Source organism: Chaetura pelagica, unplaced genomic scaffold (genome assembly GCF_000747805.2).
Source record: "Chaetura pelagica isolate M959 unplaced genomic scaffold, ChaPel_1.0 scaffold216, whole genome shotgun sequence".
NCBI classification, from domain to species: domain Eukaryota; kingdom Metazoa; phylum Chordata; class Aves; order Apodiformes; family Apodidae; genus Chaetura; species Chaetura pelagica.
The window spans coordinates 5,693-18,066 of record NW_009953597.1 but is presented as its reverse complement, the minus strand read 5'-3'; the positions used below and the strand labels follow the sequence as shown (position 1 = coordinate 18,066).

At 37.5% G+C, this 12,374-nt stretch overlaps 1 protein-coding gene across 1 annotated transcript in view; it reads left to right on the top strand.

The window, feature by feature from the left end:
• PCSK5 (proprotein convertase subtilisin/kexin type 5) overlaps nucleotides 1-12,374 on the top strand; it is a gene marked incomplete at its 3' end in the record, with an annotated part of 193,093 nt that overhangs the window by 177,024 nt on the left and 3,695 nt on the right. The window contains exons 24-25 of the mRNA XM_009999796.1: nucleotides 179-376; nucleotides 717-785. Coding sequence (XP_009998098.1) covers nucleotides 179-376; nucleotides 717-785 — 267 coding nt within the window. The remainder of the gene's footprint in view (nucleotides 1-178; nucleotides 377-716; nucleotides 786-12,374) is intronic.

The following is a 12,374-nucleotide window of genomic DNA, read 5'->3' as shown; positions in this document are numbered from 1 at the left end:
GCCAGGAATGTGGAAGGTTTAAGTCCATAAGCTTTCATACATATTTGTAAAACTGCACAATCTAGCAGTCAGTGAACAAAATTCTCACCAGCTGTAGCACCAGTACTTCATAAAACTACTTATGATGCCCAAATGTCCTCTGTTGCTGACACCTTTTCCCTGTTTGTTTGCTACACAGATAGAAGAGGGATCCAACGTTTCCTGTATCATGGGGAGTGCAGAGAGAGCTGTCCTCCAGGTCACTATCATTCACAGCATACCTGTGTGCCTTGCTCTGCACACTGTGAGGTTTGCCTGGACTCCAGCCACTGCAAAAGATGTTTCAGAGGCTTTTACCTAAATCAAAACATATGTCAGAAGCATAGTTGTAAAGAAGGTAAGCATCCTTCAGTAGGAGTTCACAAATATTTTATTTAACTTTTTACAGAAATGTGGTTAGGAGTCTTGGCTCCTGTTTTGAAATACACAATCACACCTGACCCTGAGGTCCTTAAATTCCAGCTCTCATGCTCTTCTAGTATCATGTTCATGTAAAAAAGTATTTTCCTCAAATTGAGTGGGGTTAAGCAAGAAAAAATTATAAAAGAAATAGCTGCAAATCTTCCTCCTTTTTGGATTTGTATGAAGTTTACTTCCAGAAACCTTGCTGAGTGCTTTCAAACGTTTGCCTTCTAATATCAAGAATTAACCCAAAATTGCTGATCTGCAAAACACAGGTGAAGTGGAAGATCCTGACTCTGAAGATTGCATACCATGTTCAGATGGATGCCAGAAGTGTGATTTGGGTAAATATCCCTGTTATGAACCTGTAGCCTTATTCTTAAAGTAGTGAAAAGATTATTCCTCCTCTTCCTCTTGTCATGAGCCTATGTGCATACTGCTGAGCAGTAAGTCACTACTACATTCTCTCATCAAGTAAACTGGTTTTTTTTTCCACAGTGCATTCATTTTAGAATGCAATTTCTAAACTCTTCCAACATAAATAAGAAACTTTTTTTCTTTAATTCAGCTATTAATCTTTGCAGTGATTTTGGTTTTTTTTCCTTCTTGAATGCCACATTTGTTCTAAGAGCTTTATGGACCTTCTGCAGTCTTTATCAGATATGGAACTTCATCAGAGATGTTCAGATTTTCTAGGCCTGAAAACAGATTATTCGTTTGTGCCTTTTCATTAAAGAAACAGACATAAGGACAGACCTTAAATTTCATTCAAGACTTAGTCACTGTAATAGCAATTCTACCACCCTAAAAAATAATACTAAAACTTTGATTCATTTTTCATACTGGATTAAAGAAAAAAACAACAGAGGTTTCCTCTCAACACATTCTGCTGATGACAGGAAGTTTATTGTCTTCAGATAAATGCCATATAACTCACTGAGCGTGATTAAATCTGTATCTCAATAATTCACCTTCAGAGATGATAAAAAATGTTCAAAAAAACCCTCACAATTCATTGTTTCCCTTGTGTTTACACCAAGAAAAAATTTATTTCCTCTGGAAATATGGAGAGAAGTAGCAACGATCAGTAACTTGAGAATGAGCGGCAACAGGGCAACCCATCAGTAAGGCAGTCTTCACTTGCAGCGTCTTAGACAAACTTCTTAAGAAAGCACAGAATTTAGGTAAAGTAGGGCCCAAATGAGTTCTGCTATGCTAAGATGCTTCAATAAGACCATCTGCTTTGCAAAAAGGAAGACTTTGTTAAAATCCCATTAAAGGATTATACAGAAAGAAATAATAGACCTAAACTTTACTTCTTTTAGTACAAAGCTGTAGCAAGTCACTGATCTGCAAATAATTGTCTGGAAATACTATTTGTTAAAAGAAAAGAATACATTTGGCTTGTTATATTTCCAAGACTATTTTTGAAAGGGTTAAACTTAGAGACCACCAGGATTATCCATGTCCTCCTTGAATTCACGCAGATTTTCACAGACAGAGGAGTTCATACTGGGACCTCTGGTTTCTCCCACTTTCTGTCTAATGTGTTTTGAGGCCTGATGTAATAGGCACTAAGGTCAGTACGAGGAGAACAAGTGCTGCTGTACAGATTAGAGTGAATATCAGGGAAAGAAAACTGTGAAAGCACACCACAACAATAACAACAACAACAAAACGCAAACAAAAAAACAAACAAACAAAAAAAAAAAAGCCACCAAAATCAGAAATTAATTCCCACCACTAGTCCCAGCCATTTCTATGGTCTTTGGTTTTGTGTCAACATCTCATCTGTCCTTCTTTTTTCTACCTGTCACCCAGACTAATATATCACACCATAAAACTCTGTGACTGGTGAGCAGCCATTTTGCATGAAGGCGCTTACGTCTAGTGCTTTCTTCTGTGACTACACTTGTGGCTTTCAATATTGCTCAATGAAGAGCTGGAGGGACTAGGTTCAAGCATGGTTGCAACTACACTCTGGTCTGGTTTTTATGGTGTGGTGTCCAGATTCACGCCAGCGCTCCGCTTGGTTGTGAGCAGGAAAAAAATAATAATTAAAAAAAAAATTAAAGGAGAGAATCTCTGCCAATCTTTATTGCTACTGCCAGATGTTACTTCATCTTCACAACACATGTGACTTAAAATCCTCTATATCTCTTCTGCAACACAGTAGTAACAACCCTTGCTTCGAATTAGGGTGAAATGCAGTACGAATAGCAACTTCTCTTAAAAATAGTCATTGCAGGTAACCCAGAGGCAGATTCTCTTTGTATAAAAGCTTCATAAGCCTGCACAAGGAGACTGCAAGATTGTTCATGAGAAGCTGGCATACAGAAAAAGTAGCTGTACATTTGTCCTCAGATTAGTCATCTCCTAAATATTAGTCATGCATAATAATTACTACATATTTACTCTCCGGTTCTTGCACTCAAAGTTCTGATTCAAAATAGGCTTTTCAAAAGCTTCAGATGCAGGTAAAACAGAGACCAGAGTAACTTTCAGTGCTGAACAAAGTTGCAAGTATCAGGATGCCAGAGTTTGGTAAGGAAACTCTTTGGCTGTTATGATGCATGTATCATTGAGGGTCAAATGATTTGTTTAAAGCTAGCTCTATTTGGAAGTGAAGAACAGCGGTTTAAAACCGAGATCCCGAGCAGCTTTTAAAAATCACCATGTATTCCTGAATAAAGTCAACTTCAAAGCAGAAATGAATCAAGTAGACACACTGCTTGCTTGTGTTTCTGCTTACAATACTCCATGAGTTTTCTGGCATATCAGTAACTTAATTCATAGATAAAAGATGCACAGTAATAGGTTTCTCAAGTCTTACCAGAAAATTGATATATTCAGAGAATTCTGCAAAAAAAAAGATATGAAGTGCCTGTCTCTTAGGAGAAATGGATTATCTGGGAAGCTGTAAAGAAATTATACTGCCATAAAAATAACTTCAAATAGTAAAATTTCAAGGTGAGAAAACATGGAATGTGACACACTTAGTTTCACATCTTTATGGTTTTTCTGTAGACTCTTATTAAAATTATGCAAATGTTGCATGATTTCATGGTCTTTCTTGGCCTTATCTTCCTTCCAACACCACTGAGGAATTTAATCTGAGTAAGAATTGTAGATCAAGAGTAGGAAAAGAATTCTAATAGTATGAACATTTCTGCTAGAAATGCAGTGGGAAGCTTTTAGGAATGCTCCAGTTAAAGAAAAACAATAACAACAAACAAACCAAAAAACAACAACAAAAAAAAACCCACCGTAATAGTAATAGTAATAATAAAGCAAAATGTAGTAATCATAACAACTGGAACCAAAATTATATAGTTCACATACAGAAAAGTAGTTATTCATGTACAAATGCAAATACATTTTGTGCATACTTACGGATCTGCAGAAGACTCAAGACCATTCTCTCACAAAATACCATCAGGCCCCTGCTCTTTCTGAAATGCCTTAAGATCCCTTGATACAAATTGTAAGAGAGAAAAATAATTAACTGCTCCAATTTATACTAAGTTCAGGGTCACTTATAGAAGCTGAAATAATTTTTAAAAGATTATGAAACCAAAGTGACGTTACATTGTAAACTGAGAGCAGAAAAATGCTGGTGGTTCTCTAACTGTTAATTGATTTTCTATTATTTATTTATTTTTTGTAGACACAGATCCAGTTTTGAAGAGGGATTTATAAGTTAATTAAGATCACTGAACTCCCTGTTTTCCTCCTAGCCTGAAGGACAAGGAGGTTTTAGCCAAATTTTTTTTCACAGGGTACCAAAGAATAGAATAAAACGTCGCCTGCAGTCTTGGGCCATGCTGTCCTGCTTTGTGCAGGCAAGAAAATGAAGGAGATTTACTGTCCTCTGGCGTGATGCCATGTGCCAACAGAATAGAGCAAGTTGTAGAGGCAGACTGTGTGGGAAATCTTTCGTCTTGATCAGTAGTGACCCTACAGGCAGATTAAGACATAGGTATCTTGTTTTCGTATTGGCTTGATATGTTACATTCCACATCAGACATTTCAGAAAAGAATGTAAAACCCCCTCATTGAGTACACCTGCAGGTTATTCTTCATCAGGAAGGAGGAAACTAAGGTAGAAGACTGATAGTGTTTGCATTGTTTCCTGGGGTCCTCAGGGAATTAAGTTTGCTTCACTCTCAGTTTGGACACAGCTTTGTTTTAGAACTCCAGCTTGGCAACAGATCTGTGTCTACACTGAGGGTCTAAAAGCAAAGATAGGAACTGTCAGAGAAACTTAATAAAGGACAGGTAAGTCTTTGTAGTTTAAATACAGATGATGCTTTATTTTAAATTCAGGTGACACTTTTCTTTCTGATTCACTTTATTAATTTGGAGACTGCTCTAATTTTAAGGAGATAAAGAATCTTTAATGCTCATTGACACCATTCTGCCTGCAGACACTCTCAAGACCTGGGATATGTAACAGGAAAATTGCTCTATACAGCAGTAGTCCCAAAAGGATCCATGGTTTTGTGTACACCATGTCAAAACAATGGCTGTGCACAACAGGGTTCACTTCCCTACCTTCTTCTGTCCACATGCCCTTGAATGCGTCTAACACTTCTTGCTGCAGAGGCATGACAGAGACATAGAAATCTAAAGTGAAAACCAGGGACAAGCTAAGACTTAAGGGAGACTTCAGTATATATTTTCCTTGTGCTATGGCAATATCTACCTTTCACCTTTCCATGTAAGTTTGCTTTGTCACAGTTTAGATTACTTCAGAATACCACTCATACTTTTTCCAGACTCTTAAACCTGTAATGAGATTTAGAAACTTCCTTCAGTGTCAGACTAACCTTTTTAGAAAGCAGTCAGCTCTAAGTTGACACACAGGACAAAAGAAAAAAATAAGATATAACTGCAGAATTTTAACCACTTAAAGGAATTATTCAAAGAGAATTTCAGAGTCAATATAATACAAGAACATAACCCTAGCTCTTATTTAGTATGTCTAAAATACATTACATGGACCAAAGTGTTGTCTCAAACACTTTCAACTCTTGTTCTGCTTCTAATAATACAATTTGCATTTGCCCTTTTGTACCTGCACAATTAACAGACAAAAAATATGAGTACTTAAGAAAGTAAGAAGTGACAAATTTCTCTGATGTGCAACATCTACAGACTTACATATATATACTTCACAAGCAGAAACTGCCACAGCATTAACCAGTAATTCTAAATATGAGCAGTTCATTGAGGAGCTAAATATTTGGAATGCATGGAGCTCAAGTGGATCATTGTTAAAGTCATACCAACCAACAGAAGGATAGGTCTTCCTCTTGGAAGGGATTGTGAAAGTCAGACATTCTCCCAGTTCGTATGCCTTCTTCCTAGTCTCCTCTCAGGTACTCACATATTCCTGATTCATTTCTTACTCACCTACATGTTGATTCACTTCCACTCACCTCACCCAGCTTGTAGAAGTATGGCATTATATGATATGAATATTTTCATGGTTCCCCAGAGGTTACCTCACTTTCATGTAGCAAAATACCATCTATATTGCCTTTTGATCCATCTGTGTCTCTGCAGTGCACCAAAATGTGGCTTTTCCAACATTTCTACCAAAGTCTAACACTGTAAATAAAGCACTCCTCAATGAGGGTGCAGAGTAAAGAATATTCAGAATAACCACCACAATTTTCTCCTTCCAAGATACCTTAGAATAAGAGACAAACATCAAGAAACATCAAAGAACTGTGTCCCTGCCTACAAAGTAGGCATTTAGGCTCAAGTATGATTCTGTTTCAGCAAAGAAACCCTGAGCAACTCTCACAGGCTATCCAGAACCTAACTATTTAGTCTGGTCTGGGTTACAAGATCTATGTACAAACGTAGAGCTATAAAAGCAAAAAGTGAGACAAAATAGCATGCAGATTTTCCACAAGGTCAATTATACAGAGGGAGATGGGGGAGGGGGAAGTGGAATACAGATTCCATTGCACACAGAAGATACAAGATCCATGTATTAAGGAAAACAGTATGTCTTTGAAAATTTTCTTTGTCTAAGGAAGAAAATCTAGGCTTGGGGGAAGTAATTGGAAAAATTTAAGATATGAGATTGAACCATGAGTTCTGTAAACATAGGATACTCCAGATTTTAATTTAGAATTCTCTGTAGAAACAAGACCACAGAAGAAAAATACTGCATCAGGCCACAAGTTCATCTAGCTCAGTAGGCACTGACCAGACAGTGAATGCTCTCCTAAAATTACAAAGACAAATAAAGCATGTATTGCTACTCCTTCAACAATTTGCAGTTCAGAAGACAAAACAGTAAAGGAATGTTAGCTGCTGAATAATTCTGCTGGAATTACTGAAGAACAAATATATTAAAACAAATATAATGTAAACCATCTGCAGTCCAGACCCTATTTGCAGGGAATTTTGCTGCCTCCCTGGGGCCCAGATCAGGGATATCAACAGAAAACTCATGGGGTTAGTGCAGCCTTCGAATTATTACCTACTTTCACTTGGGTACCACTGATGTTTCAACTAAAAGAAGAAGGTCAATCAAAAGAGATTTCTGGACCCTGCAAATAATGTTGAAAGATTCAGTAGCACAGGTAGTGTTTTCCTTGATCTTGACAGTACTGATGAGAGATACTGGAAGAAACAGATGACCCCAGGATATCAACACCTTTCCCCAAGCCTAGCATACCTGTCAGAACTCTATTTTTTAGAATCACCAACAGATGCTGGATTCTACACCTTGAGTGGATTAGTGCTGGAAACATACAAACTGGTAGAGGAGCAGCTTGAGAGCAGACCTTCAGAAAGGGCCCTGGGGGTTCTGATGAGCACAGACTCAATATGAGTCAGCTTAGTGCCCTGGCAGCCACAAGGGCAACTGACATCCTGGGGTGCATCACACTAAGTGTGACCATCGCTGTATCCAGCGTTGGTGCAGCTTCTTCTTGAGCACTGTGTGCAGCTCTGGGCCCCACAAAATTAAGAAGGATGTTCAAGTACATTAATGTGTCCAGAGGAGGGCAACAAAGCTGGTGGAAGGATTGGAAGACACATACTGTTAAGGTGGGCTAAGGGCTTTTGGCTTGCCCACTTTGTAGAAATGGAGTCTGAGGGGTGACATCATTGCTCCCTGCATCTTCCTGAGGACGGGAAGTGGAGGGGCAAGTGCTGAGCTTTTCTCCCTAGGATCCTGTGACAGGACACATAGGAATGGTTCAAAGCTATGCCAGGTGAGCTCTAGACTGGACATTAGGAAGCATTCCTTCACCAAGTGGGTAGTCAAACAATCGATTTAGCTTCTGAGAGAGGTGGTTGTTGCCCCAAGCTTGTTAGTGTTCAGGTGGCACTTGGAAAATGTCCTTAATAACCTGCTTTAACTTTTGGACAGCCCTGAAATGCTCAGACAGTTGAACTAGATGATGTCTGTAGGTCCCTTCCATCAAGAGCTGTGTCTGCTATGTTATGCTATACTACGTTATTCAAGCAGCTCTACCTCAATATGTACTTGTTTTAATTCTTCGGGTTTATACCAACCTACAACTCAGCTTCTTGTTTGAATTACATTATGGAACTGCTTATTGACTGTAGCATTCAAAATCTTGGATTCTCCTCATATACAGAAGATGTTTCCCATATGGGTCTCGCCTGCATAAATGTGTTTTGTTCATGGAGGGCCAATGGAATCCAGTGGTCCAAGTTAGAAGTAAAACCTGCAGCGATGTCTGTGGTGTAAGCTTAGGACTACTGGCCCACAGCTGCATTCTTGTTTGTAAGAGAGCACTCGATGGGCAATGCTGTTCACTCAGACAAACTACCTGTGTAGTAAGAAACTATACAAACATATAAGGGACCAGCCCAATAAGTGTGTTCATAAAATGTTCCTCAACACACAGAAAGTTCAGGTTTAGTAATATGCAGCTTTAATGCTTCCTGAACTCACATTGAGATTTTGATAGGTGGAAATAATGGCCAGTAGAGAAAGAACAAAATATAACACAGTATCCAGGTGATAGCATAAAATCTACGACAAATATATTGAATGTTCTGTCCTAACTGTTAGGTAGTACAGCTGATGTCCTGGTTTCATATCTGTTGATGTATTTTTGCCTTTTAGTTTTGTAGGAGCAAGAATAAACCACTATTTCTTCTTTGTATCTCTGTAAGCAATAGCTTTTTTGGTTCATATCACATTTTGCAGCTTTATGTGCAGTGTAAATCACAGTACAGTACTGGTTAACTATGTTTGGTGAAAGACTAGAGTGGTCTGACCCAGTCCTTATTTTTTATGCCAAAGTTTAAAAATTTCTATTCCATCCTATTCCTGATCTCATCACTTTGCCTTAATGAAACCTCTCCCCAAATTTGAAGTATTTATGAACATATATGCAAGTATTTATGTATTTATTAATATTTTGCCACAGTCATAGTAACTATAGAAATATTTCAGGTAATGCAAATTATAGTGTTAATCTTGTTTCATTTGATTTTATCTGCATTTCCTTTCTAGTTCTAACTAAAACATATTAGAACAGGCAAATGTGCCTCATTCTCTTTATTTTGACAATAACATAAAAAGACAGCAAGTGATATTATTTTTCTTTTACAATAAGGTAATAGAGATTAGAGCTGTTATTTTTTTCAGTGAACCAATTTTACACCAAGAATAACACAAAGAATTTTGGGGGTTTTTTTGGTCTCAGTTTCATACTAATTAATGGTAGCTTTAAAACAAACAAAAAAGTATAAAAAACTAAATTGATGTAATTTTAGCAAAAGTATAATTTTAAGACATTAAGTGTATTTAAAGGCTTGTTGTTGTTTTTTAATTTTATGCTTTAGAAAAGCATATGTTTCTAATTAAATGCATGTATTTTTCATTAAACATCTTGGGTGAAGCAGTTATTTTTATCTATTATTTTGATGATGGGACAGAATGTCTTCTCAGCAAGTTTGCTGATGACACAAAGCTGGGAGGGTTGGCTGATTCACCTGAAGGCTGTGCAGCCATTCAGCAAGATTTGGTCAGGCTGGAGAGCTGGGCAAAGAAGAACATAATGAGGTTCAACAAGAGCAAGTGCAGAGCCCTGCACCTGGGAAGGAACAACAATATGCACCAGTACAGACTGGGAGGTGATCTTCTAGAGAGCAGCTTCAAGGAGAAGAATCTCCCCAAGCTACAGCTCTGCCAGAGGTTGTTGTGGCCCAAGTGCAGGACCCAACATTTTGCTTTATTGAAACCCATACAATTTGCCCTGGCCTATCAATGAAGCCTGTCCAGATCCCTCTGCAGAGCCTCCCTACCCTCAAGCAGATCAACACTCCCATCCAGCTTAGTATCATCTGCAAACTTACTGAGGGTGCACTTGATCACGTCATCCAAATCATCAATAAAGATGTTAAACAGAAGCAGCCCCAGCACTGAGCCCTGGGGAACTCCACTTGTGACAGGCTGCCAACCAGATTTAAATCCCTTGGCCACAAAAAAAAAAATGGGAATAAGAAATAAACAGCAGCAACAATAACAACAAAGACAGACAAATACCTTCTCACACAAACTGGAAGATCCAAACTAGAGTCCTTTCTTCTATACCAGAAATCTCTATTTTCAAGGCTTACTGAAAGCTGGGGTTTCAGTTGGGCTCACATCTAGCCCAAAATCTCATTATATTTGGATTGTACATTTCAGTTATTTCAACTGACATGTCATAGAAACTAAAGAAAAAATGGTCTAAGGAGTTAAAATATAAAATTACTCTTGTTGGTGATGTATTACAATTTAAAGTACTCTTTTTTTTCTTCTTTTTTTTTTCTTCTTTTTCTATGTAATTGTAAATTATTGTTCAGGGGAATGTAAAAGGCAAATAAAATTTAGCAGTAACTGCAGGCCAACCCTTTAAGGGAAACTGCAATGTAATATAAAAACTTGTTCAGTCATTACATTTAATTAAACTGGAAAAGAAATGTAAACCGGGCACTGAGTCTCATGTGGTGAATATTCTGAACTTCTCTGAATGTAAAAAAAATTACAGTATATTCAGCAAATTCTAGGCCCATGGCTAAGCCAATAAATAGTTCGAGAAATTATTTTTTTTTTCAAGTTCATAAACAAACCAGGAAACTAAAATAAAAGTTACAGTCTATATGCAGGTCCTGCAAAATGTACTCTTGCACTTAACTTCAACCGTCAGCTTTATTGTATGCAGCAGATAAAGTCAAGCATGAATATGAGTCATTGCAAGATCTGGGCCTAATTAGACAGGATACTTTATGTAAAGGCTACTCAAAAGTATAGTGGGCTGGCCATGTTCAGATTCCATAATTAAGATCTGTGTAAACACCCTGAACACTCAAACATAGTGAAACAGTGACAAGCATTTCCAAAATGCTATGCAGTTAATTTTTAATATGTATGAACTTATGCAATGAATTTTTCATTAAGCCTCTACATTAATACTACCAAAAAAAATTTATTTACACTGCTCCTCTATATATCTGAACAAAAATTCCCTTTCAGCACAATGCTATGCTTGTAACACTAATGCCCATGCTTCCCCCCGGATCAGAAAAAAGCACTAATTCATTCAAATCAGAGAGTTCCGACAGAATCCATGAACGTTTGGCCTCTGACCAATATTTAATCTTTGCATGTACCTTTTCTGCATTATAACATAGCTGCCCTCCAAATGTATTGTACTTGAGAAGAGTGGGGGCTAGAGGAGGGAACAGGAGTATCATTTTATTACAGGCAAAGAGAGAAACCAAATTACTTTTTTCTATGAACACTAGATGGTCTTTATGTACCCAGGAAAACTGCAATAAACCCAGAAAACCAGAGCACTTGTTTGTGTCTGAAACCTCATATTTTCAAGTTGGTTGAATCCTGTTTCCAATGCTGTCAAGATTACATTTGTTCAAAAGAGTGGCATAGGCTCAGCATAGTGGAAATTAATGCAAATGGGAACTGTAAAATATAGATAAACTATTAGCAGTTCTCATGACAAGAAGACTTTTGGAGTGTGACAAACCCAACCAACACACTTTGCACCACAGAGATCTCACTATTTTATGGGCAAATGAAGGTCTCTGTGAATACAGGACCTTTGTTACTGCTAGTTTGAGAACTGATTGTGGCAGATCTTAAAAGAACCACTCTTGAGGAATTGTACATATATATACATACAATTCCCTAGACATAGTTTGTTCTTAATATGATTTTCCAAGATTTTGGAAAAATAGCATGGATTAAATATCAAATTTGCTATTGCAAGAATAGCTCCATATTTATTTTTCACTCAGCTTGCTATCAGATGGTTTCTCTCTTTGCACTACTTTCTGAACCATATTCATTATCCCTCAAGGGTTTAAATTTAGAAACTAAGTGTAGAGGTGGTGGTAGAGCTTCTTTTTAGCAGGTGTATCAACAGGAAGAACAATTGATCAGAAAAAGTTGATAAATAACATAATAACCTCAAAATCTTAGGTGAAGAAAGACACAGAGTATTCCCAAGTGGCGTACAGCAAACCAGGTGTTCCTATAACATTTGTAGCCTTCTAATAAGGTATTTACTATTACCACTTCCTTTTAAACCTTGTGCAAGTGGCAGAAAACAAGTGCCATTTGTGATGCATGTTTTTGCTCTTTCCACACATAAGCATTCCAATCTGCAATCTATCATTACCCATCTATTGCTAGGTAATTTCTCATAGATCCTAAACCAATTCAAAATACATGGCCTTTACTTAATGGCCAATTACTTAATTTTTCTAATCTCTTTCCAGTGGACAATGAGACATTGTGTCTTTGTGTTTGTTTCTGAGATCTGTTTCAAACTGAGCTATATAGAGTGTTACCCATACAGGCAAAACTGAGGGGACAGTTAGGAAAGAAAAATGTCATCAGAACCTCCCACAGGCAAGAAGGGAAA